The 25503-nt window shown below is 35.9% G+C and overlaps 1 protein-coding gene across 3 annotated transcripts in view; it reads right to left on the bottom strand.

The window, feature by feature from the left end:
- Positions 1-25503, bottom strand: part of LAMA4 (laminin subunit alpha 4) — a 135356-nt gene that overhangs the window by 13411 nt on the left and 96442 nt on the right. For all 3 annotated transcript variants that reach the window (XM_079149110.1, XM_079149112.1, XM_079149111.1), the window contains 15 exons: positions 23581-23697; positions 21776-21955; positions 18687-18826; positions 15413-15586; positions 14623-14768; positions 14043-14205; positions 13082-13215; positions 12038-12209; positions 10627-10758; positions 8705-8847; positions 7605-7743; positions 7009-7146; positions 5236-5369; positions 4136-4300; positions 3174-3327 (listed from right to left, as the gene is read on the bottom strand). In XM_079149110.1, coding sequence (XP_079005236.1) covers positions 3174-3327; positions 4136-4300; positions 5236-5369; positions 7009-7146; positions 7605-7743; positions 8705-8847; positions 10627-10758; positions 12038-12209; positions 13082-13215; positions 14043-14205; positions 14623-14768; positions 15413-15586; positions 18687-18826; positions 21776-21955; positions 23581-23697 — 2231 coding nt within the window. The remainder of the gene's footprint in view (positions 1-3173; positions 3328-4135; positions 4301-5235; positions 5370-7008; positions 7147-7604; positions 7744-8704; positions 8848-10626; positions 10759-12037; positions 12210-13081; positions 13216-14042; positions 14206-14622; positions 14769-15412; positions 15587-18686; positions 18827-21775; positions 21956-23580; positions 23698-25503) is intronic.

The raw sequence follows: 25503 nt of genomic DNA, 5'->3' as shown, positions 1-25503 counted from the left end.
TCCCTCTATGTATCTTGAGAAAAAATTTCCATACCGTATGCTGTATTCTAATCCTAGTAGAATCTTTTAGGGAAATATGACCATCTTTGTTTCATTGAGGGGCCCAGCCTTGACAAGCTTTCACAGGACTTGGAGGGTAGGGGTAAGAGTTTGGTTTGGTAGGGGTTGTGGACTTTCTCCAACTCTGGGTGCTCCCTATTCTCTCTGTTTTGGTGGACAGGATCTCACTCTCTCTCAGTTAGTACATTCACTTAGCCCTACGAATAGTGCAATGGTGAATTAGATTCCAGAGGCTCAGCAAACCATGAGGCTTTTCGGACCATGGTGTCTCAACTGACTAGCCTTCCTTACTCTGCCTCAAAGTGGGAATGTATAGACTAAGTACTACCTGTCTTTTGTTCACTGCAAAAATGAATAAACTCTGGTGTCTTGCTACATGGTAGCCAGAGACTTGTAACTTGTGCCTGAATGCTTTTAATACTAATCAAAAAGAGAAGTTATAACTAAATACATCACTGCTATAAAATACAAAGATTCCATTTAACACAGTTATGTGTGGGGATTATCACTAAATTCCAATGACTTTAACTTATAATTTTTTTAAACTATTTTTTTCAGTTGTTGATTACCTTTATTCATTAATTTATATGTGGTGCTGAGAATCGAACCCAGTGCCTCACACATGCTAGGCAAGCGCTCTACCACTGAGCCACAACCCCAGCCCTTTAACTTATAATTTAACAGTATATTTTTTTTCTCTGACGGCCTGTTAGATACAATCCTACTTGTACCAAGTTCAGTTTAGCAAGATTTTTTTTTTTTTTAATTTGGAGGGAGGGTCTGTGTGTGAGATAAGAGCAAGCTAGTTGAGCTACTGAAGAAAAAGAGGGATATGGTACTATCTTACACAAATCAAGATAAGACAGCATAGCAGGATCCTACCAGGGGCCAGAAACAGGAATTGGAAAGCTAAGAAGAACCAAGGCATTCCTTTTCTGGAGGTTTCTGGTATGTCAGCTTTGTTTTTCAGAGTGTCCTGCTTTCTCTGCAGGACAACTTCTCACTTCTCATTATTTCTAGAAAGCAGCTTTCTTTCTCTGTGTCCAATCAACATAGAGCTCTCAAGTTTGTAGGTTTTCTATTTAATCATGCTCAGGCTAGGCTCTCTAGGTTCTAAGTTCCCAAGGAAGAGAATCTCAAGTCCAGCTTAGTTCACATGATCTGCACTGGTTTAATATCCATATTCAGGGAGGTGAGGTCACATCCCTAAAACACAGTACTTACCCTGTGGGTAAAGAAACTGTTCTTGGAGAAGACACTGATTGGCTAGTCATTATGTAGTAGACATAATGATGTCTACTACAGTACATAAAATACTCATTATTATATTACAAACTAAATGAGAAATTGTTACCCCCAATTAAATTTGAGACATACAAACTATGAAAAAATGTAAGTCTGGAATATAGTTGTTAAGACACATATTCTCAAGTACCTATGGGGAAATATAAATCAGTGTTAGCTTTTTGGAAGGTAATTTGCCTAAATCTAGTAATTCTACCTCCTGGAATCTATCCTAAATATTTATTCAGCAATGTGCTCAAAGATTTATGTTTAAGAATGTTTACCTATAAAAGTAGAGAACTGGAAACAACTGAGAGTCTATTAGTGGTTAAATGAATTATAACATTGCATAAAATAGAATATCAGGAAGTGATTGCAAAAATAAATTATTATAATCTCAACACTTTAATCCTTGAAAAAAATTTAAATTAGAGGCCACAGGTTTTTCTTAGTAGCTATTAAAGCTATATTTTAGCAAGCTTCATGTACTACATTAAGTGTGGTAGCTATATTCTTCACTATGGAAAAAAGAACAAATAGAAAAGGTAGAGGAGATCAGTAGTGCTGGTAGGTTGCAGGAGGCCTGCTGTGGTAACAAATGGGTAGTCAGGAGTCTCTTGATCCTATAAGTTGTTCATTTAGATATTTGGGGGAAGAATGGTCTAGACAGAAAGAAAACTTGAATACAGATCCTAAGGTAGGAGTGCATATGGCCTATTTTAGTAATAGTCAAGAGACTGGTGTGGCCAGAAGAGCAAGTGAGGTGGGCAAGTGGGAGGAGAGGGACTCAGAGAGGGAAAGGGGCATGGATCACACTGAGCCTCTTATGAATTGTAGGTACTTGGGCTTTTACCATGAATGCAGAGGAGTGATATGAGAGGAGTTTATATTTATATGGGATTGACTGTCATATTGAGAGTAGACTCTCAGGAACAAGGCAGAAGTGAGGAAATCTGTTTGGAGGGTGAGAGATGATAATGGCTTGGGTCAGCATGGAAGCACTGATACCTGAGTGTATTGTTAAAATTAGACCATGAAAAGTGTCATACTGGAAGAATGAGAAGGGATTAGGATTTCATTTGTAACAAAGGTAAATAGCCTGCATCTAAATGAATGAGAAAGAATGGAGAATGGAATTTTAAAACTTAAGATTTTGATGAGGTCTGGTAGATATCATAGATAACTTGTGCACATGAATGGTTATGAAAGCAAATGCCAAGGAAGGAGGGGGAAATGGTAAGATCACAGACTTTAATAATTTGCATAATTGTGACAAAAGTCTGAGATTATTTTATGAAAGTAAATGATACTAGAGAAAAATGGTACTAAACAATAAATATTATACATGCAAATTATTAAGAACAGAACAATTTTGGGTGGGGTACCAGGGATTGAACTCAGGGGTACTTGGCCACTCAGCTACATCCTCAGCTTTACTTTTGTACTTTATTTAGAGACAGGATCTCACTGAGTTGCTTAGTGCCTTGCTTTTGCTGAGGCTGGCTTTGAACTAGAAATCCTCCTGGCTCAGCCTCCTGAACTGCTGAGATTACAGGCATGCACCACTGTGCCAGGCAAGAACAAAACTATTTTAACCATTGCATTGAAAAGTAGTTGGAGCTATTAGGAAACAGCTGATTGGACATGTTTTTAGGGAACAAGAATAGAGTAAACAAAGCTAGTAAACTGGAGTATCTGATACTGCAAAAATTCTATCTTTCATATGTACACAGTTGCAAACTAGAGTAAATCCTATAAAGCAACCATGTCAAGAGTTGCATGCATGGGATATGAGGGCAGGGGAAAATTTGCACAGCATTATCTTTTACCTTTTTATTCTGGCTTGCTTTAGGCTTTGAGGAATTTTTTCCTTTTTTGTGAAATAGAAACAATGGTGAAGACTCAATGGGACACTCATAAAGAGAAGTGTGAACCTTTTCAGAATACCGCTGGAAATCCTCGACCTCCACATCTCTATCCAACCTGTATTTGCAACAGAGGAAAAATTAACTTAAAAAATATTGTTCAGAATTATATCATGAAAGCTATGACAGTCAAAGAACTCTGACAATTAAAAAAAAAAAAAGTTTTTGTGTGTGATGGGTCCTTACCTGTTACTATCTTAACAAGAATCCTTGAAATTATCATTTGAGCAATTAATTATTAACAATGTGTCTGGGATCTCTGATGGATGAACATCTTTTCCCTTATACTCTGATAACCACCTCTGTGTTTCTTAGTCTGAACTAAAGTCTCCTCTGCTTGTTTTTGTACTTGAGGAACTTCTATTGTCTTTGTTAAGGGCCTAGATTAATGGCTTCATTTTAAGTCATGCATTAAATCAAGACTTTATTAAACTTTGAACAAGGGTTTTGGCATATTACTCTATGGTACACCTTTACTAATAAGTGCAAAACAATTGCATCTAATATTTATAGATTGTTGTATAACGGGTGCTGTGCCTGGTGCTTTATGTGTATTATCTCATTTATTTGGCATGATAAGCCTACCAAAAAAGTACTATTATTATCTCCATTTTGCAGGTGAAGAAATGAAGCCTTAGTTAGTCACAGTTATACAGAAATTATAAGGCAAAAAACCCAAAAAACCCCAAAAACCTACACATAAATCCAAGTATGTCATTTGCTCAAGTACATATAAGCTCTTAAGTATTGCCCTTTAGTGCCTCTGATCAATTTCACATTTCTCAGCGTTAAGTGTAATATTTGCACTAATATCTTGATCTTTTAAAATCAATTGTATAGATTTATTGGTAATGAAAATATTATACCTGGTAAAGTAGGCATTACTTATACAGCCAGTGAAGTTAGCATACTGGGGACTGATGGGAGAGCCACCGAAGTAAAACTTCTTTTCAGTTGCTTGAGTGTGTTCTGCTTTCCCTTTGGTAGGATTCTTATTCCCAAGTCTGTTCTTATCTACTACCAGTTCATATCTGCAAAAGAAGAAGCTTCTTTACACAGCATGCAGTTACTGTTTTACCTTGATTTCCTCTCTACTTAAATAAGCAGGTTTTCTCATGGAACTGAAATGGAACATCTGATGAATGAAAAAAACAAAGGGATGCCAGGTTTTTCATGAGGCCCAGGATAAAATAGTTGAATAGTTCTGTATGCAAACCCCCTCCTCCAAACCATTGGAATTTAAACTCCTAGAGCAAGAAGATCAGATAACTGATCATTTCCATTATTTTTTTTGGTGAAGAAAAAGAACATGCCTCATGGAGATCACTTAATCACAGTTGTGGGAGGTCATTCTCATTGCAAAGTACATTGGGTGGTTTTGTCTTTATTGGAAATGGAGTCTAGAAAACACCTATTAATGTTTACTTTGGTGGGTGGACATGAGAAGAACAGAAGTGGACACAGACAAGCAGCAGTCTACAACAGAGGTTTATTTCCTGTTTCAAAGTTTTCTTATTATGAAAAATAAATACAGGATTATGCAATTTAAAGTTAAGCCAGAACTTTTAAAATGTGGCCACAAATGTGGCATCCTCAATTGGTCAATTTAAAATTTAAAATTTAATTTTGGTGACCAATATTTGCTGAGTTCTTTCTAGGTACAACACACTGCAGTCCATTCAGTATGAGCAGGTACTGCCCTCAAGAAGACTGTAACTGTTCATTTTATTGGGGAAAAATCCTTTATATTTTTGTTAAGTAATTTCACAGTGATTTATTTGTCAGGTCTTGAAAAGTAATAGCATTTTTTTTTTAAAGAGAAAAAAACCCAAACTTGTTCCTTTCACCTTTTTTTTAAACACTAGAAAGGCAATAGAATAACCTATTATTCACAGTGACATTTGACAGAATCATGTCCTACAAATAAAGACATATGGTAGGAAGAACATTAGGTGAGCGTCTATACCTTGTTGGTGAGACAGAGGTTATGATGAAGTGGGACAGCCCATCATTGTACTGCTTATCTGCTGACTGAACTTTGATGCCCTTGACATTCATGGTGACAGTACCATTATCCAGTGAAATGGAAAACACATCGGACTGAAATGCAAGCACAGGTTTTTAAGTAGGGAGGGCAGGGACACCCCAAAATGGGCACATTTTCAACATTTACTTAAAAGAACTGCTAAAGGAATACAGAGTGTGCAGGGAATTTCTGGCACAACAATTTCAATGAATCACAACAAAAATCCCACTTTTGTATTAGTGTGGCTTACAAAATTAGATATGTTTCAGTGGAAAAAAGATACTCCTATAATTTGAACTGAAAATGTTGGTGATATTTTTTTAATGCTGAGAGTTGTCCTAGTCATCTTCCTAACTCACACATTTCTACTCGATCATCAGTCTCATTTAACTTCTTTCGAAAAGGCAATATTTGAATCTCCTTGAGGATGTAGCTAGAAGATAAGGTCAGAGTTAAGTTGCTAGTCTGGCTTTTTAAATGCTTCACTTTTTTTTAACTTATAGAGGCAGAAGAGAAATTTCAAAAAGCACAAGTTACTTCTTTCTGAAGTTGCCTATTGCTTGTCTTAAAATATTGGTAAGCAGTAATCTTGCTTCTCTTTCCTTATATGGGCACCAACTCCTGTCAACTTTCAATGCAGTTTCCTTGAGTTCTATTGAAAACAGACTACTTTTTGTGGATTAAAAAAACGCCTACTTTTTAACTAATCAGGGTAATATGAGGCAGGTTTGGGGCACAAGTCCTATAAAGTTCTTTCAAAAAATTCTCACAGATGCTACCTAATTAAATTAAATTGAATGTGAATGTGACAGATATGAAGTTGCTCTCAAAAATTCTGATCTGGAGCATTCATGTATATATTAGTGTGACAACCTCTGAGATATATCAGTTTGATCCTAGAGTCACCAAACCTGTATGCATTTTAATTCTATACTTGAAATAACATCTTTATAAGCTAAGTCCAAGTGTATTAAAATTCAAAACCAGGGAAGTGTGTATGTTCTTTTCTATTATAAATTAAATCACAGATGTATTTCTTCATAACATACAGAGGTTCTTAACATTTCCTTTTTGTGCCATGAATCCTTTTGGGAGTTTGGTTATACATATGGAGTCCTTTATAAAATAATGTTTTAAAGACAGAATATTCAGGAAGAAGGGAAACCAACTATATTTAAATAGTCTTCAAAATTTTTAAGCAATAAATCTGTTATGGTAATACATATGTACACACTTCTTCATTAAGGTATTAAATAATAGGATCTAATAGAAGACCTAATTATTTTTATAATTCGGAAGTAGCCATGAGCAAAAATTACAGAGATATCTGTCACAATTGTAATGTGAAACAAAATTATTTGTGATTTCTTTTAATGACAAAGTCACAGATACTGCTAACACTACTGTGGCTTGTTGCCATGATCATAATTGAAGAATGACATATTTTAGCTACAGAAAATAAATATATAATTTTTTCCATCCATCTCCAAGTCCACAGACTCCTTGAATTCTCTCCTAAGGGATGGGTCCATGAATCTCAGATTAAGAACCCCTGATGTACAAAGCATAATATTTTATAGTGCCTGAAATGTGACATTCTGCATGTGTCTATGTATGTCAAAATCTGAATAGTAACTTACTTTTAATAAAAATTTGATTGCAGTTTAAACAGCTATCACAAAGAAGTTTACTAAGGGAAAAACAAACACTTACCCCTGAAGCATAATAGAACAGTAATCCATTTGGTTGTAATGTTCGGAAATTAAAACCTCCTTCAAAGCCATCAAAGAAAGATATTTTCTGAACTGAAGCAATGAAACTCTGTCCATTGAAATATGCTCTACGGGATATCTGTGTGCCAACGAAAGTGGATATAGCATTTTTATAATTGTGAAATGCTTATTATGTCAATTTCTGGTATACAAAGGGCCTTGCCCCCTAGTTTCCATGTAGTAGTTCTGGTTTCGACTTAGGGTTTGTATTGGCATTCAGGCAGTCCAGTCTTTCCTCTGTATTCTTTAAGGGATGGGGTTTCTGTCAGAAACTTCTTCACTTCCTCCACTCTGAGTGATTAGTGATGCTTAAGCAGCCTGTCTGGGCTTCAGATGCCCCACCCACCAAACCTAAAGCTCTGCACAAGTCACAGAGGAGCCTCACCATTCTTTCTAGCTTAATGATTCTTCTTTCTGCTAGTGGCAGAAAGGAACCCAAGATGTACTTAGGATCTCAGCAAATCTGAAAGGGGACTTTTCTAGCTTCTGAGATTTCGTGTCTATTCATTTAAAAGCTTTTGACTGAATGGTACTTACAAGAGAGTCTTCTGGGCATCCATAACCAACTCCTAGGGTTTCTGTCTGCTCTAGTAAATTGAAATCTTTCTTTTGGAACTGGAAACCCTTCATACATCCTCTGAAGTTGATATCTAGGGGAAGGTGTGCCCTTAGGGTTCTGGAAAAGAAAAGGAGCCTTCACTGATATGGCCAGGATGATAATAATGACATTACTCTGTGTATGTAGGCTATGCAATTTGAGTTTATTATAGTCATTTATAATGGCTTCATAATCATTCATGTTCTCAAGCTTTTTTTGACAAGCACAAAGTAATGTCTAATCTTTGCCTACTAAGGAGTTTTGTTTGGAGTCAAGACAACTTGTTTACATCTTTATCGTTTTCAAAATCCACTAATGTACATTATTACATATATATGCTGTATATAAATATACATATTAATATATGTAATACACATATTAATATAATATACATATTAATATATTATATATGATATACATATTAATATATCAATATATAATGTACATATTAATATTAACATTAATATGTATATTAATATACACATTACTATGTAATATATATTAATATATCATACATATTATATATAGCATATGTATGCATAGTGGCCTCTTGGTTTTACAGTTTGATTCCATTAATTGACTACAGTAAGGTGAATTTTTGAATACACTAGAATAATATTTCACTACACATAATTCACAACCCCTTGGATAACCTAAAGATAAGTATCTCCGATACTATTAGAACATTCAAAATCAATTAAGTTTAAACCAAAAGTAATTGAACACAATGCTTTCTTGTCTTCACACAATACTCATGTTCTGCTCTTGTCAAAGAGAAATATTGCATTAGACTATGTTCTGAGAACAATGCAATAATTTAAAGAACCTGTGATGTACATCTATGAGATGCTAATTTAAGGAGATCATGAGCATGGGCTGCAGAGGGTCTGCAAGTGTATGAATGTGTGCCTGCACCTAGTAATGCATGTAAAGGTAGCAAGTGGGGATGCTACACCCGTTACTGAACCTCTTCTGGATATTGAGTATATACCAGAACATCATTAGGAACCAACGGCTGTATAACTAAAGAAAAACTTACCTGGATTGTAAGATTTCTGGGGGAGCCCCTCCAATGAATATATCTGTAAAGGGTATTTTCATCTTTTCATTGTCCATGCTCTTGACATGCCGTCTGTCAACTACCAAAATCATTTTCTTATCATTGTGGTAAATGATTGAGATCTGGGAGAAATAATACAGAAAGTCTTGATCATGTTTAACTGTCAACGTTTTAAAGACTTTCGTGTATTACAATTATCCTGGCTGTAACAGCTGGTCCTCCTTGTCCTTGTGCTTTTTTGTCTACAAAATAGGTAACAGGTTTTCCTTTCTTACTCACAGATATGAAAACACTTTTACAATTAGCAGTTCACATTTCCTTTGGAAGGATGCCTATGTGAAGAGGGATTGGACCCAAGCAAAATTTTGCCATGAGACCTATTTTCTCCTGTCCCTTCTGAAGGATTATGAGAAAGAAGTATAGCAGGTGCTTTCTTTTCTTCTTTAAAAAAAAAAAAAAAAAAAACAGCTTTATTGAGGCATGATTGATATATAAATACAGATAATTAATATATACAACTTGATGAATTTTGCACATAGGTGAACACCCATCAGAGCATTACCACAAGTAAGGTCATTGGCATATCCAACACTTACCAAAGTTGTGCTCCCTCCAATTGTGTGTGTGTGTGTGTGTGTGTGTAGCACACTTAACATGAGATCTACCCTCTTAATTAATTAATTTATTTTTTTGGTACTGGGGGTTGAACCAGGGGTGCTCAACCACTAGCCACATCCCCAGCCCTTTGAAAAATATTTTTATTAGAGGCAGTGTCTCACTGAGTTGCTAAGTGCCTCACTGAGTTGCTGAGGCAGGCTTTGAACTCCTGATCCTCCTGTCTCAGCTTCCTGTGCTGCTGGGATTACAGGCATGAACCACTGTGCCTGGCTACCCTCTTAATTTTTTTTTTTTTTTTTTGAGATACTGGTACAGGGTTTCATGCTAGGCAAGGGCTCTACCAGTGAGCTATATCCCCAGCAGTAAACTTTGAATTGTTGTTAACTATAGGCCCTGTGTTAGTCAGCAGATCTCTAGAATTTATTCATCAAGCACAATGAAAACTTTATACCTATTGAACAGTTCCTCATTTTCCTTATTGTCCAGTCTCTGGTGGCCACTTGCATTCTCAAGTAGGTGCCTTCTGGATTTGAGACTGCACATTAACAGGTGTCATTTTTTGGTGACACAGTGAGCAGTTCTAATGACTAGGCAAAAATCCTAGTCAGAGAAATAGTTAAAATCTTTTATTGTGATCCAACTTCAGGAAGGTCATGGACTTTGAACTCAAAAAGGAAATACACTCCTGCCTACTCCATTTTGGTTCAAATTAAAATATGTTTTGTATATGCTTCTTTAAATTGTATATTTAAAGTACTTGTTAATGAAAACAGATGAAGTACATTTTCAGTAGATCATAAATCTGGTTCAAGACTAAAGAACATTATTTTTGAGTTATCTTTTAAGGTAAACTAGTATTTTCTAAACTCTAGATAATTGGCTAAAAATGAAATTCTATGTTTATTCTAACTACTCTTTTTACATTTAGTGGGGCTTTGTATCTACATTTGAGCATGTTTAACAAACAGATAGGACTCTATAGGTGTGCTAATTGTAATCAAGTTATTTAAGGTTAACAGGAGTCTTTTGGTCAATGAAATAATTAAAAGGAATTTTTTGGTGACTCTTTTATTAGAAATGTCGTGACAAAACCAGCCATTCATTTAAAGCAAATGTTTTCCTGGGTTTGAGTAGATGAGGGCCCTTCGATCACTCTTTAGAAATGAAGATGTTCATTTTAATTACTATCTTACCTGTCTCATTTGACCATTTGATTAGATCAATAGGTCTGGATACAAAAACCCAAATCAAAACGAAAACCACCCAAACCACAACTACTGTACCTCATGGTATTTTGCATCATTAATTTGGGCTTTCTTCAATGTATCTTCAAGATGCACGGGACCAGTGCTGAATCCAAAGTCATAGAACACATGTAGGTAGCCATTGCGCATTTCCAAGCTGAAAAACATACTCTGCAGAAAGAAGTTGTAAGATGGGAGTATCTGCTATCATGAAAGTAGAGTCAGATTTAGCTGAGTTTGAGAAATAACACTGCATTCTTTAGAATTGACATTATTTGAATTCTAAGGAAGTCTTATGAAATAAAAATAATAACTACTTCCCTATCAGATATTTATTTCTCATACTAATATACAAAAGTATTAATATTTATACCCAATTTAAAATAGCAATCTTCTTTTATTTTTATTCTACTTTAAAAAATTAATGAATGAAGATTTAAGTCTATATAACTGAACTTCAAAAAATTTCAAAACAGTAGAATATACTGTGCTTATTCAACTGCCTTCTCTTTTGAAAACTGAAATAGGCCAAAAGATGCAGCTGCACTCATTTTAAGAGGAAAATTCACAAGACTGAAAAATAATTTCAAGGTTTGTTGAAAAGAATCACCCCCAAACATCAATGTATACTGAGAAAAGACAAAGAAGACTATTTCTGTATTATTTAGCTCCACTGGATTTATGTAAATAAGTATGGAATTATTATTCACTTGGACCACATGATATTGGAGAACCAAAATAATTCTCTAACACTCAAGTAATTTGGAGGTCAGTTTTGTTTCAGAGGATGGTTTATACATAAAATAATTCAATGAATTTGAAAATAAAATAATGTGGTAAATTGCCATTCTGTGGAAAGTGACTTCCTGAGTAGAGTTTGAGTATTCCTGGTAGTGTGGAAAAAATCCATTGGAGTTTAGGAATAAAACATTTGACTTCTATTTATACTAATTTAAAAAAATAACATTCAAAAAGAAACTAACCTTGATATTTAATGCATGAATTATTGACCCTGGACCCTCATTTCATTATTTTATCAGACTTACATAGGATTCATGTGGCATGTAAGGCTTCCCAGGGAAAGTCACATACTTGAAGGGTTGAAGCTTTTTTTTTTTTAAAAGCCAATTAAAATATATAATTTGGAAATGTCAGAAGGCCACTATGAAATTTCTGCAGACACTATGAAGTTCTAGATCTTGGTACTGATTTTTCTGTATTTTGAGTTCATAAAAGAGCATATTTAATATACATCCCAAATTGTAGTCTAGGGAAATGCATTCTAGGGGTGCTTTTATTATTGCTGTCATAACTTCCCTGAAGAAAAAATATCCAATTTTGTTTTCTGAACTAGAAATTCGATTTGTGGCATGGCACACTCAAGCAAGGAAGGTTCCTGAAAACATGAATTGCAGAGAGCAAAGGAAATAAAGAAGTTATTTTTACTCACTCCATTGACCATCAGGAGCACAAGGCCATTGTCAGCTGGTGTTCGAACTTCTATGTCAAAGCGAGTCACCTGACCAAACTTCCCTCTCCTTGTAATGTCCCTCACCACTGCATAACTAGAGCCATCAAAGAAGTAACTGGCAGCCCGACTCTGCGTGAAGGCCAGTTTATCTCTGAAATGGAAGTGCAGGGTCAGATGAACATTACAGTTTAGTTAGGTTTTTCAAGTGATACCCTTTTAACCCTTTCTCAGAATATCTTCTGTGGACATTTTAAATGAACTCCTGTTGTCCACATGGAAAAGTATTCATATTTATGGTTTGGATGCGAGTTGCCCCCAAAAAGCTCGCATGTGAGACAATACGAGAAGGTTCAGAGAAGAAATGATTGGGTTACAAGAGTCTTAACCCAATCAGTGAAGCAATCGTCTGATAGGATTAATTGAGTGGTAACTGAAGGCAGATGGGGTGTGGCTGAGGAGGTAGGCTATTGTGGGCATGGCTTTGGGGTATATATTTGTATCTGGTGAGTGGAATCTCTCTCTATTTCTTGATCATGGTGTGAGCTGCTTTCATCTGCCACATTCTTCTGCCATGGTGTCCTGCCTCACCTCAAGCCCCAAGGAATGGAGCTGGCTATCTATGGACTTAGACCTCTGAAATGGTGAGCCCTAAATAAACTTTTCTTCCTCTACAGTTTTTTGGTCAGGTCCTTTAGTCACAGCAGCAAAAAAGCTGACTAAAACAAGTAAATTAATTGTTTTTAATAAATTTCTTCTCCTCGCTATGTACTAAGACAACTGAGGTCTCCAGGGAAATTCTGGTTTCCTATATCATAGCTTCAAATAGTGAACACTGTAACTACTTGTGTGTACTCCACTGTGGCAGAGAAAAACTCAACAGTTTCTTGCAAGCATGATTATTATGTGGTTTCATAATTGTTTTCCCCAAAGAAAAGTTTGAAAACCTGCATATTGACTCATACTTGTCCTGATGCTGGTCTAGACTGACTGTCCAAGTCTTTTGTACACTTAACTGTCTCTTACCTGGCACAGGGCACTGATTTGGAGGGATCCATATTATAAATGTGCTTAAAGTTGTACAAGCTGATCACATCATTATTCAAAGTGGCCAACTCCAGGCAGCCCATGAAGCCAGGAAGATTTAAGCTGGCTGGAAGCTGTGCAACAGACAGATAAAGTCAATTACCCCATGGTCACGTTTCACCCCAATACCACAGAATAGGCAATGAAATTAAGTGCACGTCAAGAGGGACCTTCCCATTGACATACATATTTTTCCAGACAAGATTTGTGTCTACTCTATGACAAATCATTTAGCTAAGCAGTGATCTGTCAGTTACATAGATCTTAGCAGAGAAGCTGGGATTTGTTGAATGTAGACTAGGAACACAGTATATGCTGGACAGCAAATTCATGACAAAAACTGATCCTGCACCAGCTCTGTGGGATAGGTGTTCCTGTTCTCATACAAAGAAAGGGAATGTCTCTTAGAGATTCAATAATGTGCCTGTAGTCGTAATAATCCTGGGATGTAAATGCTAGATTGACTTCCACTCCTCTGAGATCTTTCCTTTATCCACCTTTCATCAGGTCTCAAATTCTCCTCTAGGTCCTATTAGCTCTCATCCCAGATATTTTATCTCCTTCCTGTATTAGATGAGATAACAGAGTTTTTGAAATTGCCACATGCAAAGCTGGAGACTAAATCTGAATCATGGTGACACCACAAGGCACGAGCAGGTGGAGGTAATATTAGTCACCTTTACACATGTCAGAATGAAATTAATGGATCTTCAAGTGTCAGCAATAGCTTGAAAGCATTTGACAGTGAAAAATACAGGTGGCAGAGATTCACAGATCCTGGTGTGGAATTCTAGTATCTACTGAGCTGAACTCTTTAAAATGATTTCAAACTTCCTCCCTATATCATTTTAGGTTTTATGGATAAAAACTGTAGATTTTTAATAAGTCAAACATAGCTTACCTTGAAGTTTGAAGGCACCCCACCAACATAAAAGACAGTGTCCTCAGGGTCCAGATCCAGCAGGGAGTCCTCTCCCGTGAACTCCCCCTTTTTAATAAACTTTTCCTCTGCTGTGCTACTCAGACTTGGGACTGTCAAAAACACCTTTCCATGTTTTCCTACCCTGTTGACAGAAAGGATATTTACTCTTTATTAGTCTGATAATTTGTAGAAAATAGTTTCTTAAGCTCAAAATGTTAATGTCCCTTCACCACAAAATTGATGATTTGATTTTGTCACATTAAGAAACACTTATAGAATATTAAGTATTGATGGGAAGGGGGAAAAGACATTTCATTTTTGGGATTAACTCATGGGATGGCCAGGTAAAAAGATATAATAATCAAATTACTATTTAGAGATGATGACTATTTTTTCTAACCTTTTATTTTCCACTAAGATGTTTGGGAAGGAGTATAGGAATGAAAGAAAAATGAGCACAACTGAAAGGAAGAAAATGCTACTTATAACATCCACAGGAAGATTGTGTGAGTATATCCAACAGATTTCTTACGAAATGTGTGTCATGAGTTCATTTTACCTTTCTATCTTGACAATGCTGAAGTAAGAAGGCCAGGAACTGACAGGCTTGGAGTCAAGGGGAATCTCCACATCCTTAGCTCCCAAGTTGTAAACATATACCAGGTTATCATTTTTTATTGCAAGACCCATGTACTCTTTTTTGGCCTGAAATATAAAGAAGTCACTTACATAAAATTTATATAAATGAGCATCATCCATTTTCATTTTTTGAAAGCACAATCAGCAACCCTAATACTTTGTACACAAGCAACTTCTGGTCTGAATTATCAGCCAAAGCTCCTGCTGGACTGGGCATCAGCTCTTCTGCCCAGACTCCCTGTGGGTGCATCAAAGGCGGCTGTCCCTGTGCTTGCTCTAAATGCATCCTGGACAGGAAGGAAAGGAACTGCAGGCTTGTGGAGATTTGATGGCTTCCAGGAGTGTGCTAATGTTGTCAGGCTAATTCAGGGATATGATGCATCCTGACAATACCAATTGCTAAATGTCTACAAACAGGATTCAGCAGCAAGCATAAATAGTCTGCTGTTATTCCAAAGGCCTTTGAAATGCTTTGTTCAGACTTTTCAGTAATGTGATGCTGATAGAAAACAATCCCAGAAAAATCCCTTTGTAGAGAAGGAACCACTTTGCTCTTAAATCACTACTTCAATCCTGCCATTAAAATAATTTCTACTTTTGGAGTTACTTAAATGGGAATTTTTTTGTTTTGTTTTTTCCTAGGTAGCTTTGTTTTAGGCATAGAAAAAGCAACTTTCTTTTTTCAAATTATCACCTCCTCGTGCTCTTACATTTTTGCTTCCAAGATACAGGATAAACTGATCTGTGGTTCCAGGTACTTCCGGCTGCTTCATAGGAGGTTTCATGTACAGGCTTAGGGATGTGAAGGCCTTTAAGTCATCCACACTGGTTTTGGGGTGCACTTCCACAGCTGATTGGCCATCAAACATCATGGAGACTTGAATCTGGAGTTACAAAGTTGTTCTGTTAAAAGTACTCTGCAGAAATGGGTAGAATGCTTTTCAGTGGCCTTTCCTCATTTTGATAGAGGTCTCACAAGGCCCCTAAAATTAATACAAGAATTATTTATAAGCATAACTAATCTTGGGCACCAAGAACTTCTTCCCCAGGGTCATCATAAAAGGAGTGTGGGATGAGGCTGAGGGGCAACATCCTTGACCACGTCTGCATAGTTGGGAGGAGTCTAAACGTAGCTTCGCAGTGTTGTAGCCTGCTATGCCACTTAGTAACTACATAACCATGAGAAATTTGATTAACTCTCAGTTTTCTCACCTGTAAAATGAGGATAATAAATATGCTGGGAGAATGAAATAAGATGATACTATAACATATGTTGCAGTCCCTAGCTCTATCATTATACTATTGGTAATGACAAATTCCTTAGATGTTCCTTACAATGATTCTCAGGCATCATGACAAAGCACTGTTTCAATTCATTTCTAAGAGACCTATGTGATATGCTGAACTGATCTGATTCATAGGGGATTTTTAGATTGTTCAGAAATGGATGGACTGTGTATATTCATGCATTTGTATCAATCTTTCTGAATAATTAGATATGTCTACCTCAGTTGACATTGATTTGGCTAATGTTGATAGTGAGCATCAGAATCTCTTCCTAAGTGTCTGGAGTACAGCTGTCTTATGTTGCCAGTGAGTAGAGATCAATATACCTTAACATACTATCATGAAGTGTGGGGTTGAGGTCTTTATGTAAAAAGTGAGAGTCTGAGCAGGAGGTTTGTTTGTAGAAAAAGCCTTGCACTTTGGGGATTGGGCAAGTTTCCAAGGGTAATGCCCAGACTCTCTTTAGAAAATGGTTTGAGGTAATTAAGACCCCAAGGTTATACCCCATGTACATAGTATTACGAGAAGTTACGCTCAGAAACCTAGCTTTTAAAATGTCATTTCTTAATGTACCTTTAAGATGAATTTTCTTACTAGAGATGTTGAACATTTTTTCATATATCTGTTGATTGCTTGTACATCTTCTTCTGTGAAGTGTCTGTTCATTTCCTTAGCTCATTTGTTGATTGGATTATTTGTATTCTTGGTGTAGAGTTTTTTGAGTTCTTTATAGATTCTGGAAATTAGCGCTCTATCTGAAGTATGAGTGGCAAAGATATTCTCCCACTCTGTAGGCTCTCTCTTCACATTACTGATAGTTTCCTTTGCTGAGAGAAAGCTTTTTAGTTTGAATCTATCCCAGTGGTTGATTCTAGCTTTTATTTCTTGTGCTATGGGAGTCCTGTTAAGGAAGTCTGATCCTAAGCCAACAAGTTGAAGGTTTGGACCTACATTTTCTTCTATAAGATGCAGGGTCTCAAAATGTTCAACATCTCTAGTAATAAGAGAAATGCAAATAAAAACTACCCTAAGATTTCATCTCACCCCAATTAGAATGGTGATTATCAAGAACACAAGCAACAATAGGTGTTGGCGAGGATGTGGGGAAAAAGGTACACTCATACATTGCTGGGGGGTTGCAAATTAGTGCAGCCACTCTGGAAAGCAGTATGGAGATTCCTCAGAAAGCTTGGAATGGAACCACCATTTGACCCAGCTATCCCACTCCTTGGCCTATACCCAAAGGACTTAAAATCAGCATACTACAGAGATACGGCCACATCAATGTTCATAGCTGCTCAATTCACTATAGCCAGATTGTGGAACCAACCTAGATGCCCTTCAGTTGATGAATGGATAAAGAAACTGTGGCATATATATACAATGGAATATTACTCGGCCACGAAGAATGATAAAATTATGGCATTTGCAGGCAAATGGATGAAATTGGAGGATATCATGCTAAGTGAGATAAGCCAATCTCAAAAAAACTAAAGGATGAATGATCTCGCTGATAAGCGGATGGGGACATAAAATGGGGGGTAAGAGGGGTTAGCGTTAGGGTTAGGGTTAGGTTTAGGGTTAGGGATAAGGAGGGTGGTAAGAATGGAGGAAGGAAGGACTGTATAGAGGGAAAAGAGGGGTGGGAGGGGTGGGGGGGAAGGGAAAAAATGAATCAAACAAGATTGAATCAAACAAGATTGCCCTATGTAAATTTATGATTTTTAATTAAAAAAAAAGATGAATTTTCTTCAAAGTGTTCACTGGGGTATCCAAATAAGATAATTTGTGGTATAGGACCATTTATCATATATCACTTAAAATTTGGATATATTTACCAAGAATAATCTTTATCATTATAAAATACTTGATTTCTTGCTCTTCTTTCTGTCAGTAATTAGGGACCATAGTCTGTTCAACCCAATTCTTAATTGAGAAAATGAAACCATATAATTTGATTGCAAAGAGTAAGTCTGGTCTATAGATCAATAAACAAACAAATAAGTAAACAAAAAAGGGGTCCAAAAATGAGTTCTACTTTGCCACACTGAATATGTTAATTGTCACATCAAGAAGCGTCCCTACCAACACTGGCTCTAGTTATCTGTTTGCTCGATTGCTTCTGTGAAAGTATCTCAGAACAGGGTCTCTGTTGAGTTTCTTCCACTTAGCTGGTACTGTACATGATTCCTCGATTAAGCCTGAAGAATGGTCAATAAATGCTTCGCATAATCTATGTTGTACCAGAGAATTTCTTGAAGAGGTAGGACAGATGGGCAAGATTATCCCATATGGTAATTACACTAAGAGAACTGTTAAAATAACAAATGATAATGATATTGAATTGAGTATATTTTTATTGGGGCATTATTGATTTGTTTTGCTATATTAGGTTTGTCGAGTTTATTAACTCTGGTTCTTAATCCTGACTACACATTTAGAATAACCCTAGGAGCTTTAAAAAAACAATACAGGTGTTGAGCTCTTCATCTAGAGATCCTGATATATTCTTCTGAGGTTAGGATGAGGAATTAGCTTATTTTTCAATGGGATTCTAATGAACAAATGGGGCTGAGAATTACTGAACTGGATAATATAGTAGGAAGGTTCCAGACCCTGGAAGCTGCCTGAAGAGTTGGAGTTCAGCATCACAGTCTCATTATCACCAAGTGACTGATGACTCCTTTCATAAGTTACCTTGCTGGCAACACTCCTGGTCTGAGCAATGAGCTCTCGGATCCTCTGGATGCTGGCAGAAACATTGCTTGCAGGCCGCTTCTGCTCAACTGTACGAAGCTGATCCAGGAGCTGAGGAACAACCTCTGTCAGATTTCTTACTGCAACAATAAAAGTTAATCACATGGGTGAAGTTCTCAATGGTAGGTACATTTCAAGAATTACATGAAGAGACAACAAACACATGGTTACCTCTGGTAGATCTATAACAAATTATTTTTAATCCTACCAAAATAATAGTAAATCCCAAAGAATAATCCATTTCTATCTTGTCACATTTATAGTGCATAGTGATTTATAAACTGAATGTGGAACAAGCTGACTTATAATGTACATTCCTAAAGAGCAGGACCCATGACAAACATACTGAAGTTCCTTTAATCGTACAGCACAGGTTCTACTTGACTTTCTAATAACTCGATACAACCGATGAGAAGAATTTTCACTGGGTAAAAGGAGGTAAAAAGATTGTTTCCTAGGATGTCTGTGCATATATCACAGTGCTGCTGTACTGTCCAGTAGAGGCAGAACTGGACAGAGGAAACCAGGTAATACCCAGAAAAGTGGCACCTGTGCCACGGTGAGTGTGGGCAGCTATGGTCTATGGGCCCAGACAAAGGAGATGCTGCAAGCAGACCTAACTGATCTTTTTTTTTTTTTTTTTTTTTTTTCCTTTGTAGGCCTGGACCTCCTGGAGAACAAAACGACCTCTGAGGTGTGGGAGAGCAAAGAGGAAATGGCTGGAATGGGGCACACAGGCCCCTTGATCCAGCCTAGTATAACTGTGCTTCCTCCCAAAGGCCTATGACTGATCTTATGCAGTTCCCTTCCTTGGAATGCATGAAGTACACATAGAAAAGAGCACAGGTCCCCAGGATGCAACTTGATGACAGAAACCCAAACTACAGAAAATGGCACAACTTTTTCCGAAGTTTCAGTCACTGAGCAGTGATTCTTAAAGTGTGGTTCTCAGGTCAGTATCATCAGCTAAACAAGGAACTTACTAGAAATGCAAATTCTTTGGCCCATCCCAAACCTACTGAATGAGGAGTTCTGGGAGTGGGGGGTCCAGCAACCTGGGTTTAACAAGCCCTCCAGGGGATTCTGATGCACACTAATATTTGAGAACCACTGGACCAGAGAATGAATATTTGCTTGTGCATTCTCCTGCTTAAGGGCAAGACTATGGTCACTGAGCATTAGTGATAGGGCGAGAACAAGTCTCTTATAAGAGCCAAACTGAACTCAGATTGAGGAGACATGTCAATGTGGGTCAAGGAAACATCACTTCTTTGTACCTAGGACACAAGGTGTTTCTCCAGGATAAGGAATGAAATTAAGTAAATACTAGTAACTCTCAATTTATTGTATTGATTAATATAGAGGTAAATATTTGTTGTTTGGATCACTGACCACAACAGCCATTTTATAGTATAAAAATCTTCAAAAATTAAATGTAACAAAGTATATGAAAGTGTTATATTAAATTGTGATTATAGAAATTTACATAAGACAGGGTCCCCCACTCAATTCTCTCAGAAAAAGGGAACTACCTTATATTAGAGTCTTTAGAAAGTCTCTTATATTATTGTAAGCCCTTTCGTTTACTTTGTTTTGAACCCAAGTGCTATTTGAGGAAAAGAATATCCTGAACCAATTTCAATTTGAGTTAGTTCTGGATGCTTATTGGAAACACTTGATAAAGACTGATGAAAATGAGGGAAAATTAACACAGATATAGCAATTATTCCTGAGGCAAATTTTGGAAAAAAAATGGATTTCATGTATTGAAAGATTAAATTTAAAAGCAATTAAATGAGTGGTTACTGGAAGAACTCATGAATATATACTGAAAATATGATATAAAAGAGCCATTTTCTTGTTATAGTAAAGGGAATTTGTAAATTGTGATAAAAGTTCTAGTGATGGACAGATCCGACATGAAATCCTAAAGTTGTTTCTAATTTAGATTCAAGTGTAGGAAAAAAATAGTCTGTTGAACTCTTTTGGAGAATGGTTTTCAGACAGACTGAAAGTCATAATTTATCATAATATTGATATTTAAGAGGTTATGAAGATCCTAAATAAATTGTGAGTATGGTAAAAAGATTTCCCAAATATTATGTGATTTTAATATCTATGTATAACTGAAGGAGGTAATCATTAAAATATTTCATTTTATTCTATAAAATTGCATATTCAAATTGGCCAATGCATTGTTCTTAATGGAAAGTCATTATATTTGGTCATATTCATATTTTCTGAAAGTAACCTGCTTTACTCAGTTAAGGAAAAAGCAATTCTGTTTAGTAAAAACAATGCCATTTAGTAATTTTTCCCCTAAAAAGAAACAGTATTTTGTTAAGGTTATTTACTCTAACATTTGATTGACCTTTTTTCACTAAAGAATCAGTCTTACACTGAAAACAATTGATGTCCTTATTTCACATAGAAAAAAAAATCTGGGTCTACCAATCTATTTACTGTTTATTTGAGAAAAAATATATTACATGTATATGTACATAAACACACACAGGCATATAGATGAATTGAGTAAAATTTTCTTTTTCTAAACTGAAGTCTACCATATTCCAAACCAAAACCCAAATAAAGTATACTGTTTCTCATTAAAAGATGTGGAAAGAATAATAAAATTATGGCATTTACAGGCAAATGGATGAAATTGGAGAATATTATGCTAAGTGAGGTAAGTCACTCTCCTTAGCCAAAGGATGAATGATCTCGCTGATAAGCAGATGACGATACATGATTGGGAGTGGGAGGAAGGCAAGAATAGAGGAAGGAAGGACTGTATAGAGGGAAAAGAGGGGTGGGAGGGGTGGGGGGAAGGAAAAAAAATAACAGAATGAATCAAGCACCATTACCCTATGTAAATGTATGATTACACAAATGGTATGCCTCTGCTTCATGTACAGAGAAACAAGATGTACCCCATTTGTTTACAATAAAAAAAAATCGTGTGGAAAGTTTAATGACCAATATTTCAACTGGATCTGAATTGTAAAAGTTTCTAAATTATATATATATACCTGCATCTCTAGCAGAGTCCACCACGGTGTTATAAGCAGAAGAGTCAAAATTCTGAAGATTCTGTGACCAACTGGTGAGATTGTTAGCCATTGGGGTGGTGGCCTGTTGGACCTCCATGATCGTCTTGTTGGCTTCCTCCACAATCAGCTTGGACTGACCCAGACGCTGTTGAGCATCACCTTCACACAGAGCACAAGGACAAGCACTTGTCAGGCCGCAGGACATTTATTAGAGAACATCAACATCCATTTTATCCATGGGATGAAACAGACTTTAAATTTTGAGGTGTTAACAAAAATTAAGATCTTTAAATATATGTTAATTGTGGTATAAATTAAGGGTACAAGAATATTTTAAACAGTATTAATAAGTGATTTTGAAAGACTCTTTCTCATTAAAACCATGTGGTTAGTTCACTTAAAGAATTTCAAAATACGAGATAAATTAAAAAAACAAAAGGTGACTTACAGTGTTTCTTTACATTAGAGAACTGGTGAGAAAGCCTTAGAAAATGCATGTGAAATCTTAAATTATAAGATGTTTGTGTCTGAAATTCATCATAAATATCTCTTATGGAAGAGTATTCTTGTGGAACAGTTTTGTTAAAAAGATAATGATTTAGTACAGAACCAAATTAATTTAGTACAGAACCAAATGAATAAGAAAATATGTTTTGCAAAAAAAAAAAAAAGAAAATTTCAAGAGTAGAATCCCACTTTTGTTTAAAAATCATATTTTTAAAATAAAAATAATGTAAATTATAATAAATGTCTAGATGATAACAGGTGAGTCTTCTTTATATTTTCTTATTTTTTGTATATATTTCTCCTGTAATAAAAATAATTAAAATCACTTAGGTGTTGTTGGGACTTTAAATTTTAAAGTGAGGAAACATTCAATTCAATGTCTCACACTCTGGATTCTGATGAACGTTGGTTTGAACCTTGGATCTGTTTCTTTCAAGCTGTGCCTGTTGAAGCAAGTTCTGTAACCCTGACAAGGCTCTGAGTTTCTAACAGCCTAAAGGCAGTATTAATAGTCATCCCCAGTGAGATAAGGGATGTGAAATTCTCAGCTCAGAGTCCCGCTCAAGTAAGCATCAATAAACAGCATCTCTGATGATACTGAAGATGAACCTTCTCGATGAACCGCCTGGCTCTGGGCAGGCCAGAGTTTCATGTAGTAGTACGACAGTGCTGCTGTTTTTAATAAAACACCCATATCTAGCAGTAAGGTCTTAACTTTTGCTATGCTGAGGAAGGCACATCTGCTTCCAATCACATCTTTTTAAAACACTACTGTAGTCCCAGATTAGGCAAGACAAGTGCTCTTCTTTCTCTATTTGACTTGTTGATCTTCCTGCTTATATGGGAAGAATAACTTGACATATAACAGAGGAAAGTTGTTTACACATGGGGCCAGAGAAATCCAGCAACCAATTTAGGGCATATTGTTAATGAGGATGAATGTTTGCAAGAACCAGGTTACCAAGCAGTATAAATAGCAAGATCCCATTAAAATACATGTGTACACACGCACGCAAGCATGCACAAAGGGGAGAGTCCAAGAAAATGTTCTCAGATTTAAAGCTCATCTCTGGACGTGGTGATTACAGTTTTTGGATTTATTTCTTCTTTTTGTTTGCTAGGTCAATTTTTTGAGGGGAGTAATAAACATTATTTCTCTTGTCATCAGAAAAAAATGAAAAGATTGACAAATAAGGAATCACCTAATTCTTCCTCAAAGGTTTCTCTTCTATACTAGTGAACAAACAGATGAAATGTCTAAGTTCTGTGATCCTTACCTCTCTCTGCTGCTTGTAGTCTCTTGATTGCATCATTTAATCTGTTTTTAAGTGCACTTTTCCTGGCTATGGCCCCGCCTACACGTCTACTGGTGTCAACTACGGCCTCCTCATTGCCTGTGGAGAAGCAGCAGAAAAAAGGAACCAGTGGGTCCAAGATGCCTGGGAAAAGGCTCAATTTCAACTAGGAAACTCCTGATTTGTACCATGAAGTATTCTGCAATATTTTGAATACTCTGAACATAGTAGTATTTAGAATAAGTGGCACAGGATTGGAGATTGTAACCCTGGTTGGGAGTGACTTAGGATGCCATAATGACTATTATCTTTGAGAAATGCAGTAGTGCTATGACTGATAACATCCAGCAGCACATCTGATAAAGAACTGAAAATAAAGAAATTTATCTGTATGAAAATGACTAGTTTTATACATAAGAAAAATTTTTTAGTTGTTTTCAGTAAAATTTTAATTGATAGCACAAATGCATAAAAGGGCATACATTATAAATGCACAGTCTGATGAGTTTTCAAATTGAACACAAAATGCAACCAGCACCTGAGTCCTGAAAACAGAACATTGTCTACACCCAGGAAGCTCCCTGTGACCCTGTGATGAACCAAAGATGACTACTATTCTGAATTTTATCTCCATTTACTATGTCTGGCTTTTAAATGCTGTTCAAAAGACGTGACAAATCTTTATATCTTTAATTTATGTAGAGTTAGAATAAGTCTTGATATCTTATAGTTTAAGTTTTCCACCTTTGTTTTTATTCTTCAAGATTATTTTAGCTCTTCTTGATAATTTTTCCCTATTTACTTAGAAATTCCAGAGTCATCTGTTTACACACACACACACACACACACACACACACACACAGTTATAATATTTTAATTGGTATTGTATTGCATCTATAGAGAATGTGGCAGAATGGTCAATTTTATAAAGTTGGGTTCTCCTTTCAATGAATGTGGGATTTATTTTTTTCTTCTTTAGATGTAAACTTACTTAGATATCCTTTTATTTAGATGCTCTTTAATTTCTTTCAGTAGTGAATTATAGTTTATGAGAAGAGATTTTTAGCTAACATCTTTTATAAAATTGTTTCCTTAGGTATTTGATGTTACTGCAAATGGTGTTATATTAAAAAGTCAATTTCCATTTATTTATAAAATTAAATGACTCATTACACACTGAATTGGTATTGGGGGCATCCTTGTTTTCTTTCCAATCTTAATGGGAAGGGCCGTTATATTTTATTAGTACTATGTTTGTTGACTACTATTTTATTATTTCTTATTAGAATTTGGAAGTTTACTTCTGTTCTTGGTTTACTTCAGGGTTTTTTTAAATCATGAATGAGTACTGAGTTTTATTATGTGATTTTCTGCATGATCACATGAATTTTTTCCTATATTCTGTAAATAGGGTGAATTAAATTGATGTTTTAAATGTTAAAATATCTGAAATCCTGGAATAAATTTCAAGTTGGTCACCATTACAATTTTTATACATTCTAGATTTGATTTGAAAATATCTTGATTAGAATTTTATATGTCGTTTTGTAAGAGAATTTGGCCTGTATTTTTCCATTTTTATATGTCCCTGTCAGCTTTTGGTATCTATGTTTTGTTGATTTTATAGAATGAGTTTGAGAGAATTTGCTTTTCTCTATTTTCTGGAAGGGTTTGTGTAAGAGTGGTGTTAATCCTTAAATATTTCAAAGAATCTGGAGATTCTTTGTGGAAAGGATTTAATTACTGATTAAACACATTGTACATCTGTGCATACATGTCGTTTTTTATTTTTTTTTTACACAATAACTCTTTACTATTTATTTATTTTTATGTGGTGCTGAGGCTCCAACCCAGTGCCTCACAAGTGCTGGGCAAACACTCTACCACTGAGCCACAACCCCAGCC

The sequence above is a fragment of the Sciurus vulgaris genome, assembly GCF_902686455.1.
Source record: "Sciurus vulgaris genome assembly, chromosome: 7".
NCBI lineage: Eukaryota > Metazoa > Chordata > Mammalia > Rodentia > Sciuridae > Sciurus > Sciurus vulgaris.
This window is presented reverse-complemented; position numbering and strand designations above follow the sequence as displayed.